This window comes from Maniola jurtina, chromosome Z (assembly GCF_905333055.1).
Source record: "Maniola jurtina chromosome Z, ilManJurt1.1, whole genome shotgun sequence".
Taxonomy (NCBI): Eukaryota; Metazoa; Arthropoda; class Insecta; order Lepidoptera; family Nymphalidae; genus Maniola; species Maniola jurtina.
In genome coordinates this window covers 11,332,527-11,354,870 of record NC_060058.1, presented here as the reverse complement: position 1 = coordinate 11,354,870, position 22,344 = coordinate 11,332,527, and the positions used below count along the sequence as shown (strand labels likewise).

General features: G+C 39.8%; 1 protein-coding gene across 4 annotated transcripts in view; it reads right to left on the bottom strand.

Moving 5' to 3' along the window:
• Window positions 1-22,344, bottom strand: part of LOC123880012 (ankyrin repeat domain-containing protein SOWAHC) — a 102,937-nt gene that overhangs the window by 9,215 nt on the left and 71,378 nt on the right. For 3 of the 4 annotated variants that reach the window (XM_045927866.1, XM_045927870.1, XM_045927868.1), the window contains 2 exons: window positions 9,538-9,550; window positions 1,948-1,952 (listed from right to left, as the gene is read on the bottom strand). In XM_045927866.1, coding sequence (XP_045783822.1) covers window positions 1,948-1,952; window positions 9,538-9,550 — 18 coding nt within the window. Of the gene's footprint in view, window positions 1-1,947; window positions 1,953-3,894; window positions 3,898-9,537; window positions 9,551-22,344 lie in introns of all 4 variants that reach the window. The other variant, XM_045927867.1, reaches the window with a different exon arrangement.

Below are 22,344 nucleotides of genomic sequence, written 5' to 3'. Positions count from 1 at the left end.
GCACGGAAGCATTAAAATGTTTCTACCACGAAAACATCCAAATAACACCGAATTATAATGATAAGTATCCGAAGCCTAAGCTCCGAATACGATATCATCACGAAACAGTTTTAGTAGGTCGACCATTGATAGACAAACACCAAAGATACGCAAGATCTTACATTGCAAAGGATTATTATTTAAATGATAAAAAAGCTTGGCAAATGGCCTCAACAGCTTTGATAGTTCTAGTAGGTAAGTTTAATTGATATTGAGAAATGGTGATAGTAAAAAGAATACCCGACGGAGTTTGTTATGTTCTTCTCAGACCAGGGCGCGTTAGGAACCCTCGTAGCTTTAGTTTTAAGTTAACATAATTAATTATCACATCATCACCTTACAGGGTATACAATTTAAACAAATGATTTGATTTGACTTAATACGAAAAATTTGGAGCTTTTAACGTGACAGATTTTCTATGCAAAAACTGTCAAATGACAATTTAATCATCAGTTAAAGTTTAATTTTCTTGTGGTAAAGTAAAACTAACAGCAATGGAACTACTTGAAGTAAGCCATTTTAATGCTTCTTCTTGAGCTGTATTTTTCAGTGAGCGATGTGACAATCACAATATCCATGTTAGCCCCTGGTGTTCAGTCGTCTGTCTGTGTATCTTAGGTTGCATAGGTCAACGAGATCAGGGAACAAATTGCTTGATTGGCGATCATTTTTTCCGATGTATGTAAAACATTGACGGACAATATAATGCCGAAATTATAGGTCACGATAATAGGAACGTATTAGGATGATTTGCATCGAGATTAAAGATTATATTTTGTTGAGGTAGGTGCCATTAGCATAGTTATAGGAATTACCATCATCAGGGGCCCGTTTTCATTTTTACGAGTAAAGCGGTCCCGAGATGTTCCCGCCCGGTGTCGGTTCTCGTTATCTTTAATGCGACCGTTTAGATTTCAAGTTTCAGTTTCGTTTACATTAAAAGAAGTAAGGTATCAGTCACAATTCGGTAGAAACAACTTCGACAAGGAGGCTGACAGAAGAATCCAGAGCTGGACAGCATTTTCAAAGCTACGAGTACGTTTCATTAAATCGCTATGATTATGTCAATTTATCAAGACTCTACGACCGGTTCGGAAAACAGATACTACTGAGAAAAGCGAGCAAGAAACTCAACTCTTTCTCAAAAAATGATTTTGGAAAGAGTTGAGTTTCTTTTTTGCAATAATTGGTATCTCATGAGGCCCATAGTGAGTGGCCATGTCTCGGATCCATATGTCAACTGGCAACAGACACTATTTGAAGACTTTGTCTTCAAGCGCTGAGGGATTTCGGAGAAGACATCTCGAAGTTTCCCGAATGCTGCCAAGCCTAGTTGGATTCGGCAAATAACCTTTTTCTCGAAATTGGACCTACCTACTGGATTTGCAACAATTAACCAGACTCAATGTAAATACAGTGTAAATATAATAGGGTCGGTACTCCACAGTAGGTTCCCTGAAGTAATCAAGTGCGGGCCGGGTCGAGGGGCGGGGAGGGGCGGGGAGGGGCGGCAGGGGAGAGGCAATCGGCGCGGGAACAAGGCAGAGGCGTGATCGCTGATTCAGTGGTGATGTCGGGGCGCGGGATATATGGGAGCAGTTCGTTTGCACTGCCTTACTACATCGGAAATTGGAGATATCCACCGATATTTTTATTATCAATATTATATATCTGTTTGGTATCAGGTAAAAAGAGGATGCTAGACGAAACATTCCCGTCATCATTCCTCATCCGCATGCATTACGTATGCCTCAGGTCTGGAATACTCTTCCGGCATCCGTGGTTTCTACAAATTACAATCGGGGAATCTTTAAAACAATAAGGCATCTTCCAGATAAACGCGTCCCATCTTAGGCCACATCATCACTTTGCATCAGGTGTGACGTAAAGTAAGGAGCACTAAAACACATAACTCCCACACTAGGTGGAGAGAGAACCTCAAACGGGTCGCAGGGAGCCGCTGGATTCAGCCAGTGCAAGACCGTGGCGTGTGGAAGTCCTGACAAGAGACATCTTTTCTTCGATCGACATCTTTTTTCGACGATCTTTTCTTCATCGGTCCATTATCACACCGCAAAGAGATAGATGAGACATAGATTTGACTTTTTGGTGGCAAGGTCAATGTCCGTTATGTGTGGTTTATTACTTCCCTATTAGCACGTCTCGATGAACAGGGTAAGGCTTAGAGAAGTACAATAGTAGGTACAATAGCAAACGCAGGAGGTGCCCTTCATAGGCAAAGAGACAACTGTATTTGTTTTAGCCGAAATTGAATGAGGATTGTAAAGGGGTGTGGCCTCATTTACATTGAAAATGCGAAACGGGGTAGGTGTATCGATTGTGACAAATTACTGACTAGTAATTAGTGACTTGTGTCGCGTTTGTTTATTCTAGGGGATCGTTTTCGGAGGCGTTAATTCCATAGCCCCGACATCTTCGTCACAATCCACCGATAGAGCTAGGTCTCAAGTAGGAACTTCCACACGCCACGATCTTGCCCGCCTGAACCCAACGGCTCGCTCCAACGCTGCGCATTCCAGTCGGAGGTGGCTATTCTAGTATCTTCGGCAACGTCAACGTCCATCGGTTTTTCGAAGTATGTGCCCTGCCTGTCGCCACTTCAGCTTTGCAATTCGCTGAGTTATGCCGGTTAATCTGGTTCTCCTACGGATTTCCTAATTTCTGATTTGGTCACGTAGAGAAACTTCAACCACAGTCTCTCCATACCCGCTGAGTGACTCTGAACTTTCTTATGATGCCCATAGTTAACGACCATATCTTGTAATCCGAACTCTTTGATTTTCCGGGACAAATAATAGCCTATGCCACTTATATTACATGGAGTGATGTTTAAGCAGTACATTTTTATTAGTAAGGTCAAAGAAATATAAACTAATAAAACATTTATAACACAACATTAATATGAAGTTGCGCAAATAAAGCCGGTAATTTGGGTCTATTCAGATTTCCTAGAGATTAACCGGAGATCGGGCGATAACGAGACATTCCAGTTTATAACGTAACGAAACCGATGCAGAGATAACGTTATTTATGCGCGGACACTTAGTTAATGGGACCCGATACTAATTAGGAGCGTTCTTTGTTCGGAGGGTAACGAGTAGGGACGTGCGCTGACGGGAAGATATCGACGAAAATGCGATCCAAGCTAATATTATTAATGCGTAAGCGGTGATAGTATAGTGGTTAAAACATTGACCTCTATTCAGTGTCGGAGATTTGATTAGGTTTTTAGATACACGTGATATTTATTATTATAAAGCAAAGATTATAGGCTGAATGGCCATTTTTTCCAAAAGTTTAAGAATGGAACAAGACTGTTCGCTGTCGAATTGGCGCGAATGTAAATTAATACTGACTTTTTTCAAATCACAATTAATTATTTGTTGTTTTGTAAAAAAGAAGGGACAACATGGTGACGCAAGCTTGACGTTTTTCGTCCAAAAATTGTCCAACGCCCCTATATAAGATCTCACTTCAACAAGTGTAAATTAAAAATTACCCCCAACAAGTGAAGGTCACAGTATTTAGAAAAGAGCTGATAATTTTCAAACGACTGAACCGATTTTCTTGGATTATAGCTAAGAACACTCTCGATCAAGCCACATTTCAAACAAAAAATCTAAATTAGAATCGGTTCATTAGTTTAGAAGCTACGATGCCACAGACAGATACAAAGATACACAGATACATACGTCAAACTTATAACACCCCTCTCTTTGGGTCGGAGGTTAAAAATAGAGTATATCGACTTCGGCAACCAGTCCAACATCACTGCTAACCCCTGTACGCTTATAATGTTAAGCATTATTTGAAAAGTAATAAAACCGTACTTACATACTGTTGTGTTGACGGCGGCGCGGCGGGCGACATGCAAGGAAAGAAAGAACACATTTGATTAGCCAATAAACACGCGTGTACGCGCTCAATGAAACAAGTGTAGAGTTTGGAAGTGCAATAACCACGTTTTATACTACACTTAATGTACAACACTTAATTGTAACAGTGGACACGGGTGTGAGGGGAACTTCAGTTTTCGTTCAACACAAAATCGTCTTACTATACTTACTCTCTCCGTGGAAGAAAATAGTAGCTATAGCGCTCTCTCTGTCTGCACCCACTGAGATTTTTTGTCTCTTTCATTTGTTTGGGATTACGTAACGGAGAGAGCCCTATTCTAACTCTTTTCCGTGGATAGAGTATAGAAACCAGCATAAACAGAGTGCGAGTTGGGGAACTCTCGGTTTGATTCTGAATCGACGATATGTCAAATATTAGTCTATGGGAAACGTGAAATCAAAGAAGAATAGGCGATTTGTAGGGTACCTAGCATAGCGCTCCCAAAATCTATGGTACCTAGCGTCACATGTAGGAAAATTTGACGCCTGCCAGTGACATCGAAGGTTCGACGATTTGTTGCAAGTTCCTTAATTGCCGTGAACTATGGTAATAAAATTATTATTTTCTACATACGTCCATACTAATATTATAAATGAGAAAGTGTGTCTGTCTGCTAGCTTTTCACGGCTCAACATGCGATTTTGATGAAATTAGGTACCGAGTTAGCTTACATTCCGGGGACGGACATAAGCTACTTTTTATCCCGGAAAATCAAACGGTTCCCACGGGATTTTTGAAAAACCTAAATCCACGCGTACCTAGTCGCCGGTATCATTTAGTAATTAATATTATATTTGACTGTACTTATTCAATGCCATGGGTTGCAACCATGCAGCGTCAATGAGGCGTACCTACAGGTTTGTTAAAGGATTTGTGCAAAAATAACGTTTTTATAAACCCCATGACACACAGCGTTTATCGTTAGTGGCGAGTCGCCGCCACCTGCCTGGAGCTCGGCGATAGTGATCTAATTCCGCCTAACTTTAACGCATACATTAAAATTTGTTTAGCCTGTCATTATTTTACGCTGGCTTCATTATACTATTTAATATCCATATTTTAGAGGTTGTTAACATTTACAACCACATACGAGTTGTATTATAATCGTAGTTAAGTGAGCTAGGTACTTAGCTGTTGTTTCTTGCGATTCGATGTGGAATTATTTTTTGTCTCCTTGTTAATTTACGTACACTCTTTTACCCTTTCTCACTAGTCAGTTTATCCTCTGTAAAGTGGTAGCCTGGCAGAGATCGCTTCAAAGCGAATCGCTTCAAGGGCGCCAAATTGTACCACTTACTATTTTTGCTGTGTAACGTTTTATTTTTATGATTCTTTTTATGATGGTGTACAAAAAAGCATATTTCAATCTCAATTTCAATGCTAATTTTGCGATCTGTAACTAAACTGACGTGGAAACTGCAAAAATTGTATATTTTGCTTCATCGTCATCATCATTATTAACCGATAATCGTCCGCCGCTGGACGTAGGTCTTTTGTAGGTACTAACTTCCACACGCCGCCTGAATCCAACGGCTCCCGCAAACTTGTTTGACATCGTCTATCCATCTGGTGGGGGTCTTCTGACCCTGCGCTTTACAGTGCGAGGTCACCATTTCAACATTTTGGGACCCCAACGATTATTGGTTTTCCAAATTATCTGCCCTGGCCATTGCCACTTTAGCTTCTCAATTCACTAGGGCTCATGAGAGCCATAGTTAGGGGCCATGTCTCGGATCTATAATAACGGCAAGCAGGCCTAATAAGTGGTGCGAGTTTGATCTCAGTAAGTACGCGCTCACGATAACTCTCGAGATAAGACTGGGATTAGTGAACACGCGCGCGTCAAGAATAAAACGTTACAAGTTTCTCCAAAAACCTGTTCCTTAATCCGACCAAAGTCCTTAGAAATTTATCGACCGAGATCCCCGACTAAAATTAAAGGACCTGCTTAATTCATATATAATTGAAAGAAAATTTCTTCAGTAACGCGATGTGTTTTGGTACAACGTGCAGCATATGATATCGCATCGTTTTTCGGTGCAAGATCGCTCTTCTATTACCTTGGGAGCTCAACGACTATGGGTTTTTCGAACTATGTGCTCTACCCATTGCCACTTTAGCTTTACAACCCTCTGAACCGTGTCAGATACTCTAATTCTCTTACGGATCTCCTCGTTTCTGATTTGAACCCGTAGATAAACTCCAAGCATAGTTCTCTCCATAGCCCCGAATGCCTCTCAGCTTTCTTATGAGGTCCATAGTTAGCGAGGTCTAAATAGTTGCCTTTATGTAAAGGAACCCTAAAAACGAAATTCTAAGTCGGCCAGCGTTTCCGGGTCAGGCGCGACGGCGGGCGGGTGACTTCACTAATTTATTGTCCTCCGCGCTAATAAATTCAGAAGTGGGATTACTCCGGTGCAAACCAAAGCTTTATAATTTCCTATAAATCTCTGCTCTTTTGACTAACGCACTACACTAATTTTATACGAGGCCTGTATCTATTGTTTTGTTATTGGAAGACTAGCTTGTACCCGCGACTATGTCCGCATGGACTGAACAAACTTCAAACCCCTATTTTATCTGTATGCCAAATCTCAATCGGAACTAGGCATCTACGCAAGATATTATATCACTTAAATGACTTACTGCGCAGGTTTAAGGTCACAGACTTGTTTACCAACGCGACTTCACAGGTAGAAGAGGCCCGCATACAGGGTGTAACCAGAACGCTAGCAAAAAGTTAGCGTTATTATTATACTTACTACCTTAACACAAACCATTTGCCTTATCTTATAGTTTTAGTGATTTAGTATTTTTCAAACCCGCATTATAATGCCCCACCTACGACGCGGTATTGACTTCAAGTGACCTATTTACGGAACGTTCGTTGACCTCGAGCGTCAGTCAGATGTTTTATTTGCAATATATTGTAAACTTTAAAAAATGAAGTTTTTTTGAAATTTTTTTTTTCGTCTTACAAAGACATGGATTTACATTTACATCGCTGGTATCTTATTAGTAATCATCAGTGCTATCACCTATATTCTGTCGTTCTGGTTACACTCTGTATAGCTGGAACCAACTGTTTTATCTACTACCGTTTAACATTATTACGCAGCACTAAGTGAATCCACAAATTCTTGATACCAGTTTAAGTGTCAATAAAGCTATTCGACTTCCGGCGCGACTGTAAATTTCTACAGGTCATTTTATTTTGGGGTTTCTTAAAGAGCAATGTTATGTTCGGGGCCGGACGGTGCGGTGTTAAACGAAACCGCTTTTCACTAAAGTTAAAAGAATCAAGATTTAAGTCGATTTGTCTGTCGGTATGCATATTTACTTTAGAAAATAAATAGAACATTGCCAGTAGGGTCGCCGTCTGCCTGTTTATAGGCATGCCTGTGCACGTCCACTGTTGGACATAGGCTTTCCCTATAAAGCGCCACCACACCCGGTCCTCAGCCTTCTTCATCCAGCTACTTTATATCGTCGGTCCATCGTGCTGGAGGGCGTCCCACACTACGCTTGCCTAAACGCGGTCTCCACTCAAGGACTTTCCAGCTCCAACGGTCATCACCTCTACGACAGGCATGGCCTGCCCACTGCCACTTCAGCTTGCTAATAGTTTATAGGCAATAGGCATGTGACGCCCGAAACACACTTCTGTTCTATTCTATTGTATTCATCTCCCTCCAACACTAGCGCAAGATGGCTGCGCGAAACCGCGCGTTCACTAATCAAGTAATCACACAACATAATTCCCAGCTTAGCTCGTCTCCTTTTAATCGTATCCGAAATCCACTCAGACACGCATATCAATTTGCTGTCAAACAATATAGGCGAAGAGCCGGCAGCAAAAGCCGGCGGCTATGATGTAACGTTTCAGGTTAACGTGACTGTGTGTATAGTCAGAGTACGGATGGGAAAGGGAGAAAAATTGTTGAGACTCGTCATCTTCTTTTTTTTCTTTCATTCGTTCAGATGCCAATTTTACAAACTGTATGTGAAAATCACGTGAAAAGCCGTTGAAAGTGAAAAGTTCGAAAATTATTACATATTTGAATCCAAGCTCTCTAGCAAAACTACCCGACTTCGCCGACCTGGATTGCCTGCTAGGATTTTGAAGTGAGCTAGGCTGTGTAGAGTGATCTAGGGAGGAGCCGCGCCAGGGGTTTCACACACGACGGACGACTACGCGTATATGTGTGGAAAAGAAAGAAAGAAGAACCGCGAGTTTCACCACAAGCTCTCGGTCCACGAACGCTAACATAAGGCGGTATATAGGTGACAAGACGCTAATTAGCAGAAGACGCATGGCCGCGGATCTTAATTGACGTACATGCAAACGCAATCAATACGACGCGTTGACGGATGTCGTGGCGGAACCGGAACACGGCCGGGTCAGGTGACACGGCCTATTGCCTCAACTCTACTGTGCAAACACACTAACTCATTTGCATTTTTAGGGTTCCGTACCTTGAAAGGCCGCGTGGCCTAGTTGAGGATCGAGCGTGTGGCTTAGTAGTCGCTTATCAATCGATGGATGGGTGGCCAACTTTGGAAAACCGAATTCGGGCTTTTCATTTCCTCCCGTCGTCGGTCCTGGTTATTATTACCAATATCATATAGTAACTGTAAAACCTGAGAGTCAAAATCTCGTTCTCTTAGTCGAGTTGTATGAAAAATGATCTGAAAACCTACCGCATTATTAACCCATTAAAACTTCTACCACGAACGTGATAGTGGAAATGGTCATGACCCCCTATTTTGACTCAATCAAATTCAAAAGTTTACCAACCGTTGACCTATCATGAAAATAAAATAAATCATGAAAAAAAAAACTTTACACGTATCCTTCCAAAGTGCGGAATTCTTGGGGCACGAGTTCGACTCGCACTTGTCTGGTTTCTTTAAATAATACATGACGTGTCTACACACTTAACTAATGCCTCATTAGGTGTCAACTCATTAGTCTAATTATATGAGTAGGTACATTAGTGCGAAATGCGTAAGTGTATTCTCGTCAGCAAAAAAAAAAAAGACCCAAAGTCGGAAGAGAGTGAGTGAAGTTTTAACAACCTTTCTAGTGCAATGGTAAGTATGGATTTGAACAAAAACTATCATATTCCTACCAACTTAGCCCGTTTCAATCTTAGACTGCATCTTCCCATGCCTTCAGATGAGATTGAGGACTACATAATAATATTATTAATAAACAATAATTACAAGATAAAGAATTAAACAGCACTAAAACCCGAGTAAAACAAACATATTTTTTCTACTATATTTCATCGTATATTAAGAGGAGTAATCGGGTTTCAGTACTGAACTTTATCTTGTAACAATCTTGTAGCATCGATATCAAAAGTATAAAGATAATATATAAGAAAGATATATATAAAGATATATATAAAGATATATAAATATAGTGCATAGATAACAGATTAAGGAATACTTACACCCTGAAGTGCGCAGCAGCAGGTGGCCGGCGCAGACGGATATGAAAACAAAAGTTAAGTTTAATTGTATGTTTGCTTTGATAGCAGTTTCACCCGTTGCTTGCTTCAAATCAGCAGCTTACCGTGAAAGGATCCTGAAACAAAGAAACACATCTATCAGATATTTCAATTTATTCAAACTTAAACAAAGCCATTTTTTAGAGTTCCCTACTAGACAACCCGATGGGACACTATGACTAAGCTTCCAAAGTCCGTCCGTCTGTATGTCAGCGGGATGTATCGCATGAACTGTAATAGGTACAGAGTTGAAATTTTCACATAGTATGTAGGTATTTCTATTGCAGCTATAACCACGAAAAATTAAAATTTCAAAACTGCTGGCATGGAAATTGAAAAATAGTTAGGTACATAGTTTTATATCTTATAGGATGGTATGGAATCCTTCGTGTGCAAGTCTGACTCGTACTTGGCCGGTTTTTATTTAGAAGTTATAGTAATTGTTAAGAATCTGGGGTAAGTTCAAAAGAGTTCCTAATTTGGCTCAAAGTTGTGACTAAGACGCTCGCAACATCGCTCTAGAGTCTAGGTGATAAGCTTTCTTAACCACACGGTTATGACTAGGTATATTTTCATGGTAGGTACCTATTAAAACTCCATTCAAAATGTATCTTTGAATTTAAACAAGTTTTTTATTCTTGTATTTCAACTGTCAAACGTTTTGGACACGCATTCAAATTAGATTTCGCAAGCTCTTTTGTAATGTCCTTATAAACAACATAATGAACAATAATAAAGTCAATAATAACACACGAGTTGATCGTACGTGAATTATCGCGGAGGCGTTACCCGCATCGATAGCAGCGATTACCCCGCGCCGGGTCCGGCCCGGGCAGCGGTAGTGTGATGGGGTATTAGAGGCATTACCGCCAGGAAGCTCCACTTACACATATTAGCGTTCCATATTTCATGCGCGCCACCATCGAGCGGCGATTATGGGTTCATTAAGTCGTCGCAGTCTCCTGCCCATGGGAATTGCTTGACCTCAGGATTATCTACATTTTAGAGATCCGTAATACAATTTAGATATTTATTGCTTCTCGACCTGACGGTGATGGTATCTATATCTATAAATAATACTAGCTGCAAGGGTAGGTGGTGGAGTGCAAAACTCTTGAAAACGTACTTTCAGGACAAGTCTTTTAATATCTAAGTATAAATTTGCGACAGCACATTTCAATCGATTGCCACTAAACAAAATTGATCTAAGTCGGAAATATAATGAATAGTCTTTACCTGTCTCATTCGAATTAAGTTGTCGAGCTGCGTTCTAATAGTACTTACTGAACCCTTTCAAATAAAGGTACTGAACCCTTTGAAATGAGAGTCAGGTGAAACTTGACCAATTTGTGTTTTTTACAATTTAGTAGGCCATTCGGTAAGAGCCTCGGCATGGCCACATTATGGGGCATCGGGCTTAATGGTTCCACGTATTTTGTTTTTATTTGGCGGGGGCTGAAATTGCTAATGTAACCTACCTATTTTATTAACTCTGCAAGCTTTTATTAGGCCCGTTTTTATTAAGAACATGTACTCGTACATTTATCTATCAGCGCTGTACCTGTGCGGTTTTTACTACACGTATATTATCTCGATCAGACTGAGAAATCGCATCTGAACTCATCAGATATGATTTCAGACATTCAAGATCACGACTTGTGAGCATTCGGGCTTGCATCGAGGTCATAATAGAGGTCAGTGTTAACTTCACCAGCTGATCGATAACGGAAAAGCTGCAGCAATATTTAATTCGTTATTAATCGTTTTGCGTCATCATTTCTCTTTCGTATGGCAAAGGTTTGGAAAACTCTTCCGCGATCTGTGTTTTCTGCCAATTACAATTCGGTTATCTTTAAAATAGGCATCTTCTAGGTATACACGTCCCATCTTAGGCCACATCATCACTTTACATCAGGTGTGATTGTGGTCAAGCGCTTGCCTATAATGAATTTAAGAAATAAATACCTACATCGCTGCCTACATACTATATAGACACCAAGTTTTCAATTTCAACAAATGACACGAGAGGTAAAGTAAAATAGGAAACACTATAATGTATTCTATCTCAATTCCTCGCAGACTAAATCCTATAGATTGATATGTTTATTTCTTTTTAGTGTCACTTTACACACGAATTTCAAATCACAACGTAACCAAAAAAGATTTCACTTCAAAAAAAAAACTTTAAGATATTTAACCTATTTAAAATATCCGATGGTTATCATTTATCAAGTTATTTATCATCTTCCAGAATTCTTTAGCATTAACGAACATTAATAAAATCGTAAAGAAATATCAAATTAAAACGGAAAGGAAATCCTAAACGATTAATCTCAATCATAAAACCACGAAACGGTAAATAATTAGTCATCGAACGTCATTACGAGTAATGAGTGTCGCGAGTGTAAATGATACTTTCGTAAAAGTGCAAGAGACCACTGTCATATCTTTATCAACATATGTAAAACGAAATACCGTTCACTCACTCACTCACTCGATGACCAATCACGGAAAGTTCAGGAACTATAAAGCTCAAAACTTGAAACTGGACAGTAGGTCCGTCTCAGTGTAAGAGACGGTTTTGAGAAAATCCTATAATAGGAGATGAAAGTTTCTATAGGAAGATTTGAATTATTATTAACTTCCAACGAGAAGACTTTCTTTATAATGTACCTACACATGTATTTCAGTGAAATTAAAATACAAGATTGGTTCAGAATATATATCCTGCAGTGCAGTGGAGATCAGTGGAGAGTTGGGTAGTAAAACAAGATAAGATCGTTTATGGTTTCGTCCAGAAAAGTTTATTTTCTATTCGAACAAGTTAGTACTGATTTTGAGCGCAACTAAATTTGAGAGTATTCACATCTTTTTCTCACCAATGTAATAAGAAAAGGACAGACAAACAAACAAACCTAAGTCAAACCTCGTGACTTTAGGGTGGGTTCCCATTTCCCAACGAGTCACACTTAATCGTGTCACAGTGCGAGTCGTTGCGAACTAATCGACATTGTTTTCCCATCGAGTCACGCTGTACAATATGTAGTACAATATTGTATAATATGTAGTTGCAACCTTTTATCTATTAGCATTCCCAACGAGTTATACTGTAACTGTGGGTGTGACTATGGGAAAAATCGATGGATTCCAACAAGTCACACTGTTACACGGCTAGATGAGACTCGTTGGGAACCTACCAACACAGTCTCTTTAAACTCTTTAAATTTAAAATTCATTTATTTAACAAAATTAAAAAAAAGATGCAGATAAATGATTTAGTTTAGAGAAAACCATGAGAATCGACACCTACACCTACAGTGTTTGTATTGGTTGCGCAACATATGTGGCAGCCGTCTCTTCGTGTCCACGGATCGAGTGCGGCGAGTGTGGTGTGGATGTGAATGAGGATTTCTAAAATAAGAGCTAATTTATTACGGAAAGCGCACCAACTGCGCGCGGCGATGGCAAGTGAGGCAGTGAGTCAAACACTCGGCGACAGTTATTAAGCGCTCACTCACTACAAACCTAGCACGAGTTTTCTCATCTCGAAAACGTTGATGATTTACGTGAGTTTCGATTTCTTTAAATGAAGTTAATGAAGGTTTGAAAACCAGCGTAAGCGTTAGCACACAGTTGTACATGCATCTCATAGTATGCAAAGCGATAAAATTTAAAAAGTTGTTTCGAATTTGTTCAAGTTTGTTAAGCTAAAGCTTATTGCGTTTAATATATCCATATAGAATCTCTCTACTCAGAATAAGAAAGGTTTGGCCATAGTCCACCACGCTGGCCAAAAGCATAGGCAGACTTCACACACCTTTGCGAACCTTATGGAGAACTTTCAGACATGCACGTTTTCTCACGATGTTTTCTTTCATCGTTAAAGCAAGTGATATTTAATTGCTTAAAACGCATATAACTAAAATTAGAAGTGCGTACCCCTGAATAAGAGGGCCGACGTGTTAACTCTTTACTGTCAGGATATCGCCGCTTCAAATCGCAATCAAATATACAGCACCCAGTAAAAACTTTGAAATGAAAATGGTAGTTAACATTTTCAAATTTAAAACAAAGGAATGTAGACTCGTTTTGTTTCGAAGGAAACTCACAAAACTATCGATCACTGATATTTTTCCGAGACCTGCAAACTAGTACTAAGTGCAATGCATCAACACGAACAACTTGATATCGGATATTCAGATAAATTCGATTGTGGCACCCGAAACTAGTGATACATCAGCGCGTTGACAAATGGCATCCCATCATTCTTTGCAGCTCTCATCTAAGACTGGATCCTGGACATTCACAAAAAAACGGTCAAGTGCGAGTCAAACATGCACATGAAGGGTTCCACACCATCATACAAGAAATCTTAAACCAGTACAATAAAAATTTGCAAGTTGTCACTAACTTAACATTAACATTCTAGGTCAACGGGAAGTACCCTATAAGTATTCTTGACTTTTTTTAAATTTCCGTGGCTGTTTTGACAACGTGCGTTTTTAAAATGCTTAGGGAAATAATACCAGTCAATTTTAGCTTTATCATCACGCGAAATATTGGTTTATCGAGCATTGTGTATGTCTAATGCAAGAGGTTCATAATTACGTTGTATACAGATTAAGAATGTACGATTGTTCTTTTTCGAGTCACAACCCCCGACTAAGAGTAAACTTACACCGACGACTTTTTGTTTCACAGCTTCTGTCATGTCATCGTGTCGCATGCTCGCCGGCACACACTTGCCTCGAGGACAATGCTGAGTATTAGAATTGAGCGACCAACCAAGAGTTACCAACATTTTGTTTGCGAAGGTTGCAATTGAGTAAGGTATGCCGCAGTATTACAATCACCTCTGATTGTCCAGACACTCTGTCGCTATTTGCTATAATGCATCGTTACAGTAAAAATACAATTAATTCAGCCAATCACAGCACTTGAGATTGATTCTTGAGAATTGAATGATTGGAGCAGTTCTTTCAGAATCGAGCTGCGTGATTTGCGACACCACCAATTTTTTCATCCTCAGCATTATCGTCATAAAAATGTGTGAACCAGTACGCGACATAAAAGTCTTCTGTGACTAACGCAGCTGTATCATCATCGTAAAGAAGGCAACTGGCGACTGTCGGGCTACATTTTGTATCTATGGCGCGGGTCGCCTCGTGTACACAAAGAGCATATCGCCGAACATTGTGAATTTAATTGGTCGCGTTAACGCGCTGGGACGCGCGACGCGTCGTTAATAGACCGTCAGCGCGCGGCGGTCGCGATTGTCGTTTTGTCGCGTCGTCGTTCAGTGACTCTGTTATTTCGGAGCGGCGATAAATCGCGCGATGACAGATGTCAGCTGCGCCGCCGCCTCTGCACTCTTGCGTGGATGTCTCATTCCTCACGCTGCGCCGCTCAATTTACTTATTTTATCAACGCTTCGTTCAATTTCGACGATTCGCATCGTCCTGCGTCGTGTCTATTTGTTTGTATTAGCATTAACGTGTGTGGTGGAATTCCTGATGTGCGAGAAATGCTTGTTTGTATTTTATTTGTAACTATCTGAGACCAGCTGACCCACCCGGCTTCGCTCGGGTAGTATTTCTGACCATCTTTCCTTAGAAGGGTACACGTTATAAAGAAACCTACTTACATTAAAATCTCAAGTTTCTATACCTAGCGGTTAAAGTTCAAAATTATATGTCTTTGTCAGTCTGACTAGTTATGTAAATTATCTATTCCCAACTAGTACTGAGGAGGATACACCAGTCAATTAGATGAGGCTTGAACCCTCTTACATCATTTCGAATGAATTGGATATAAAGTGAAAAAAAAAAAAAAACAATATGCTACGCCTGTATCGTCACTTCCAGATGAGACTGCAGTCAAGAACTAACTTGTTATCGATTAAAAAAAAGTAAGTACCTATAAGGGTGAGATGCATGCGAGACCGTCTATGTCGCTACCTCGTAACACTTGTAGCATCTAATTGGTTATCTGTATCTGGGTTCAAGTTGAACCCGATTGCTCGTTTATTTGCGAGTCGACGACGGAGGAGTAACGCGGGCGTTGGACGTCAGTCAAACGGCAGCTCCACTCGGCCAATCGGCCGACGTCGCGGCGACGTCTGTCTCATATAAATCTCCTTTCGGCCACGTCCTTAAGCATTTAATTTATAACCGCGTAAAATATAAACGGCACTATTCGTTGATATGGGAAACCGAAGATATAACCGTGAACGTCGGCACCCGTATGTAGTCGACAGCCAATCTACTCGTATGAAACATTTAGCTCAATATATCTAATACGAAAAACTATTATGTGGAATGCAGAATGCCCTTCCGGCGTGCGTGATTCAAACTACAAAAATACTATATATTGGGGATTGTCATTATCTATAATATTGCAGTCTGCAAGTAACTTATAGGGACAGAGAATGAGGACTACATATCTTTGGTATTTAATATCGTGGTTGAACGCATTCCTTATCGTTTTGTCTTCCACATTTTGAGAAATTACGACACGCACGAGATCTTCAAAGAAGTTCATATTTTATATCGAACTATACGATTCTAACAGTAGGTTAATGTTGTGAAATGACTTGGAAATGTGTTTTTGTTTGTAAGTTGTTATATCTATCTTTGCACGAAAAAAACCACTGACTAGATCATTTAGACAAAATTAGGCACAGGGATAGCTTGCAATCTAACTTAAACTTACAATACCCGGCAGGAAATATTGCACATCGAACTTTAGAAAGAGATAATGGTTTCGTAGAGCGTTGTCTCTGTCGTTGAAACCGACGAAACGTCACATAGGTATGAGTGACAGAGACAACGCTCTACGAAGCCGAAATCTCTTTCTAAAGTTCGATGTGCAATATTTCATGCCGGGTATTGTACTTAAGGGTTATGAGACCGGCTTGCCCGCGAAATTCAAATTTAATTTGGTTTTTCGCAATTTGTAATACGACAACGTAGGCGTATGGTTATTTTATTTGCGACAATGGCAATATCATACTCACAGGTTTATATAAAAATCTTTACTTGAAAAGGTCCAGTTTAAGAAATAAATTAAAGTATCGACTAATTTGTGAGAATAGTCGATACTTTAATTTATTTTCGCGGGCAGGCCGGTCTCATGCCCCTTAACGTAAACTTTTAGGGCTCAAGTAACATTTTGCAAATTCAACATTGTAAGAATTCAACATTTTAGGAATTCAACATTTTGGGCCTGAAAGATTTTTTCAAAGATAAGTGGCTATTTATTTACTTAAAATAGTTTACAATACTTTTCACATTTAAAAACTATTTTGAGTGCGAAAATAGAAAAATTATTTTACATGGAAGATCGGCTGTGAAATCAATGTGAAGTAAAATAATAACTCACCAAATGAAAATGATTTAACAGGGCTCTCTCCGTCACTCGCTTCATACAATCGTAGTTCCAATTTCATTTGAATATTAAGCAACCAAAGTCCATGAAATTTTGCAGACATATTTTAGAAACTAATATCTGTGTCCGTGGTGTTTTAGATTTTTCTAAAAATATGTAGTTTTAAAATTACAGGGGCTCAAAGATTTGTATGTAAATTTTTAAGACCGCGTAACTTTGAAACCGAATATTTTAACAGAAATCTGGAAAACCACAGGTTTTTTAGTTTTTATTAGTTTCTAGCATATGTCTGCAAAATTTCATGGACTTTGGTTGCTTAATATTCAAATGAAATTGGAACTACGTTTGTGTGAAGCGAGTGACGCTAACGAGGTCGCGGGCAACAGCTAGTACCTACCAAGGTAATAAACTTACATATGAAATAATAAATAACGCGACAACGACAAGCACCTGCTAATTGCAGAGCTATTAATTTTTCAAAATGTTTATTATAACATGTAATAAAATCGATTTATTGTAAACGGTTGCGTTTGTACGAACTAATAAAATGCCAACTGGCACATAAATACTATTCGCAAACTAGGCCTTTCTATTTAGTTTTAAATTATAGTTATATGTTTAAGTGTAAGTGAAAGTTTTGATGTATGTTCTAATGAATACCTCTTTGAAAGTTTCTGAAACTGCTGTATGACATTTGCTGTTGTATGACATTTCGACCATAGTTGCACATAAAAGTGTTATATCTTGTAGTTACGATAGCACGGAACCCTTCGTGTGCGAGACAGTCTCGCGCTTGACCGTTTTTTTAATGGAAGTTACTATTATTTTATGCAAGAAGAGTCCGTTTACAAAAGCTGTTTTGGTGTGAAAACTATCGTTGTTTTAACGTGGGATGGTCATTGGTTAAGCGCGTTTGTACCCTTAGTACGAGTTAGCATATCTCGACAACGTTCATAGATTTCGAGTACCGTATCTTTTTATTTCAAAGTAAAATCGACCTAAACATTTTAAAGTAATTTATCAATACTTTTGATTTATATATTTCAAAGTTTCCATTTGAGGGGAAATCTGTCTAACCGTTTGCGGATTATAAGCTATTTTCTCAACTGTTGTAGAGATCTCAGCCATCCAATTGATATTTACTCATAATTCAGTACCTGCCCTTCATTCATTTCAGCCCTGGCTGTAAAAAAATGTACAAACTTGAGCATTAAAACAAAGCAGTTAAGGGCCATTTTACTTCAACGTTAAAGTGTTTCGACTATCAAATTCTATCAACGTTGGTGAGAAGTAAAATCTTGTACTGAGGGTACAGATACCGCCAAGCGCCAACAATGCAATATTATACTAACCTTAACTTTCGAGGGTGATTAAAAATTTTCATTTTGACGTTATGCGTTTCGACACTCGAAATCGATCAATGTTGTCGAGATGGGCGAACTCACACTAAGTCCACTGTTTCGGCTTGTGGCTAGTATTTCTTTTCCAGTGGTCGTTAATTACAAGGCTCGGGCCGCGGCGTCGCGCGTCGCAGCGGGCCGCGCCGCTACAAGCAAATGCACTTACGCCGTTGGTGCCGTGACGTCATCGCGCACCACACAACACCTCACACTACAGTACTGTTTATTCCGAAAGATATCCTTTTATATTCGCAAAACAATAAATTGTTGACAGATCTTGAAATCCACCTTCCCAATTATGGCCAAACACAACTGACTGCAGGCAAGCAGAGAGGCTTTCCCTAACATAGACCAACGACAAACTTACAAACTACTCCGCCTGGACAGAGGTAAACTTAGGAAGGTGGTGGGACTCATAACAAACACCTTTTCGTTATAGGTGTCACCGACAGTCCTCTGTGCAGGGCCTGCATGGCGGTCGATTCACACCGACGCACATGCTCCTAGTGTGCACGGGCGTGGCGGAACAACGAGAGCGCCATTTGGGATACCTAACCTCAGTTCATGAAGCCCTCGGCAACCTGGACGGTCTACTCGGCTTCTGGAGCGAGCTTGGATGGCTGGAGTGCAGACTTCGGCGGGTAGGAGCAACGCACGCACAACAGACGGAAACGTTGAAGTGCGGAAACTAGTCCAGAGAGAAGGAAGGAAGGAACGCACCACACAACACCTCACACTGCAGTACTGTTTATTCCAAAAGATATCCTGACAATCTCGACTACACCAGAGTGAACTGAGCGAGGCCAAGTAGGTATTCAAGGTCAAATATTAGGCTATCGATTGCACACTATATTTTAGTTTTCTTTAGCTGACTTATAAATTAAACAAATCGCAGAACCTTCTCGGAGAAACGCGTAAGCGACGTGATTTGCCCCGTACTTTAGACCTTCTGGAGTTAGATTTTTCATGCGTATGATGTGTTATATTTGTCAGTTCGTGGTACCACGGTCCTATTTGTTTACCTTTTAAGTCAGTTAAGAAAATATTGTTTATATGATGCACTCGTATCGTAGCATACGGGCGTGCGATTTTCAACACAACTGCATCGTGCAGTCCGTTGCATCACTTCACAATACCGTGATGTACTTGCGCCCTTAAGCGCGGACATAAAATTACATATAGAACCAATTAATAAGCTTCCGAGCGCCCATATAAGCCGCTGCGTAATCGATTCTGAATATTCGATCAAAAATCGACCCCCATAAACCCGTCAGCGTATAAAAACAAACAGAAGTCGTATTATTATTGATACAAATAAATTGTACGCACCGTGAATGGATATCGATAAATTGAAAAGGTAAAAACATATCGATTATTGTAAACAGCTGGCGGGCATTTATGCAAAGCGCTCTTCGGATCAATTCAACAGCGGTAGCGGACACTGGCCTTAATTGAAAACTAGGGATGCGACTGCAACCTATAACCTATTTTTCCTTAACTGACTTATAAGGTAAACATAAGTGATGTGCATGAGAGGCACACTAAATGCGGCCCGTAGGACCTTGTTCCCACGGACTGACAATAAATCATGACACGAGTCAAAACCTAACTCCAAAAGGTTTAAAGTGCCGGACAAATCGCGTCGCTTACGCGTTTCTCAGATTCAGCTTCTGCGCAAGTCTTGATATAAAGTAGGTAAGTAGGTATATAACTCTAATCACACTACACCACAGTTGTGTCTGCAGTTTAATTTAGTTTATCTTTTAAACCAGCCAAGCTTTCTTATAGCACAAGTAAAGTGAAAAGTCCGAAAACCATGAATTTGTGGTTACATCGCAGAAAAATGTAATAAGTACTATGTTACGGAACCCTTGGTGCGCGAATCCGACTCACACTTGATCGGTTTTTTTGGCAAGGCAGGCATGTTTTTTTTATTTATTATTAATAAGACTTGTAGACATGAGCAACATCCCTACAATGTCGGCAAAAATGTGAATACGCACATCACTATACTAAAATACATGCTTGGCCTCCCCACTCGCACCGCAACGCCCACGACGCGTCCCCTCGCATTTTTCCAAAACGTAATTGATTGTATTAACCCTTTATAAGCATTTGTCGAAATATGCTAATTTTCAACCGAGTATTTTGGTTTGTGCAAAAAGTATATTTTTTGTTTAATAGCTATATTATACAAGTTGTTTAAGGCCGATTTTTCAATAGACAATAATGTGGCTAATTCTGTTGTAATTCACCATCTCTAACCTTAGTAAAATTGAAAAAAAGTAATTTAAAAAAAAATAGATTAAATGTATTAAAGTTATTTTATGTACCTACTAAGTACTATTCTTACGGACTGAACAGTTAATATCTCTTATGATAGGGCAGCGATTTATCGTCATAACCATTAATTAAGAATGCTGTTATTATTATATACCTACATAACGGCCAGTTACATATCAGTCTGTTAAAGTCTGGTTACTGATAAAATTAAATTTGACCACCAAAACAAGCCACTTTGGCTCCTTTAAGTTTTAGCCTATGTGACCCGAATACCCTTAACTTAACTTAGAGGGAAGAATATTTTATTGTTTACTTTTGTTCCACTACAAGTTAGCCATTGACTGTGGTCTCTCTGTTAGTAGGCGATGAACTCTAAGAATGGAAGTGAAATGACCTGGTATGAATAGACCTCTGGCCGGGAAAGGATAAAGGTATTCAGTTTCTTTTTATTAAATACATATCCTAATCGGTTTATTTGTGGGGCCGTATAGAAATGCTAAAAATTAACCACGGCCAAAGCCTCCCACCAGTCTATAGACCGGAGCCAATTCAGAAACTATAAATTTCCAAATTGAACCAGCCGGTTATCGAACCCGGAAAATCCTACATATGAAACACAACGCTCACTACTGCATCAGGAAAGTCATCAAAAATACTTTCTAGCTTGGTGTAACCCACTTTGTTTTAAGCTGTGAACGACAAAGCATAGAAATATTCCGTAGGGTCCATTTGGACGTAATAAAAACTCTACCGCAGTGGGCGGTGTATGTAAACTCTACCGCACGTATTTTCAATTCAATTGTAGCTCCGTAACTGTCACTTCGATTTGGCCAATCACGGCAGCGGCGTCGGATGACACCCAGTGCAAACCAATCAGGAGCCGGTTTCGATATAAACAAACGTTAGTTTGTGGCCTCTATTTTCCAATGCTTTGTCTCCCACTGGTTTTAAAGGTTACGTTAACTTTAATCACCTAACGTGCAACTGGTCCTAAATAAGTTGGAAAATTGTGCGTACAAGATTAATGATGGGTGCTGCCAACTCAAATTAAAGTTCTTTCCGAGATTTTAATAAGGCCTTTGTGATGGGGGAAGTTTTGGATTTATGTAAATTGCCAAGTTTCGCGCAGTCGGCAACTCGCGCCGCGTCGCCGTGTATTGTGTGCGGTAATTTGTCCCTCCTCAGGTATGGGAGGATCTTCGCAACTAATTAACAACTAACTTGTATCAATATGGTGGTACGTAGTACGTACGTACTGTTATAATATTCTCCGACCATAATAATAGTTGCTGTGATAGCCTACAGTGGTTGAAACATCCGGCTCCCAATCGGAAGTCGTGGGTTCTTCGCACGCACCTCTAACTTTTCAGTTATGCGCGTTTTTAACCCCCGACCCAATAAGTGGGGTGTTATATTATATAGTATAAGTTTGACGTGTGTATCTGTGTATCTGTCTGTGGCATCGTAGCGCCTACTACTAATGAACCGATTTTAATTTAGTTTTTTTGTTTGAAAGGTGGATTGATCGAGAGTGTTCTTAGCTTTAACCCAAGAAAATCGGTTCAGCCGTTTGAAAGTTATCAGCTCTTTTCTTGTTACTGTAACCTTCACTTGTCGGGGGTGTTATAAATTTTTAATTTACATTTGTGAGCAATTTAATGTCACTTGCTTTAACGGTGAAGGAAAACATCGTGAGGAAACCTGCATGCCTGAGAATGCCGATGTCCGTCCCCAGGATGTAAACTAACTCTGTAGCTTTCATCAAAAACGGTTCAACCGATGGGCTGTAAAAAGCTAGCAGA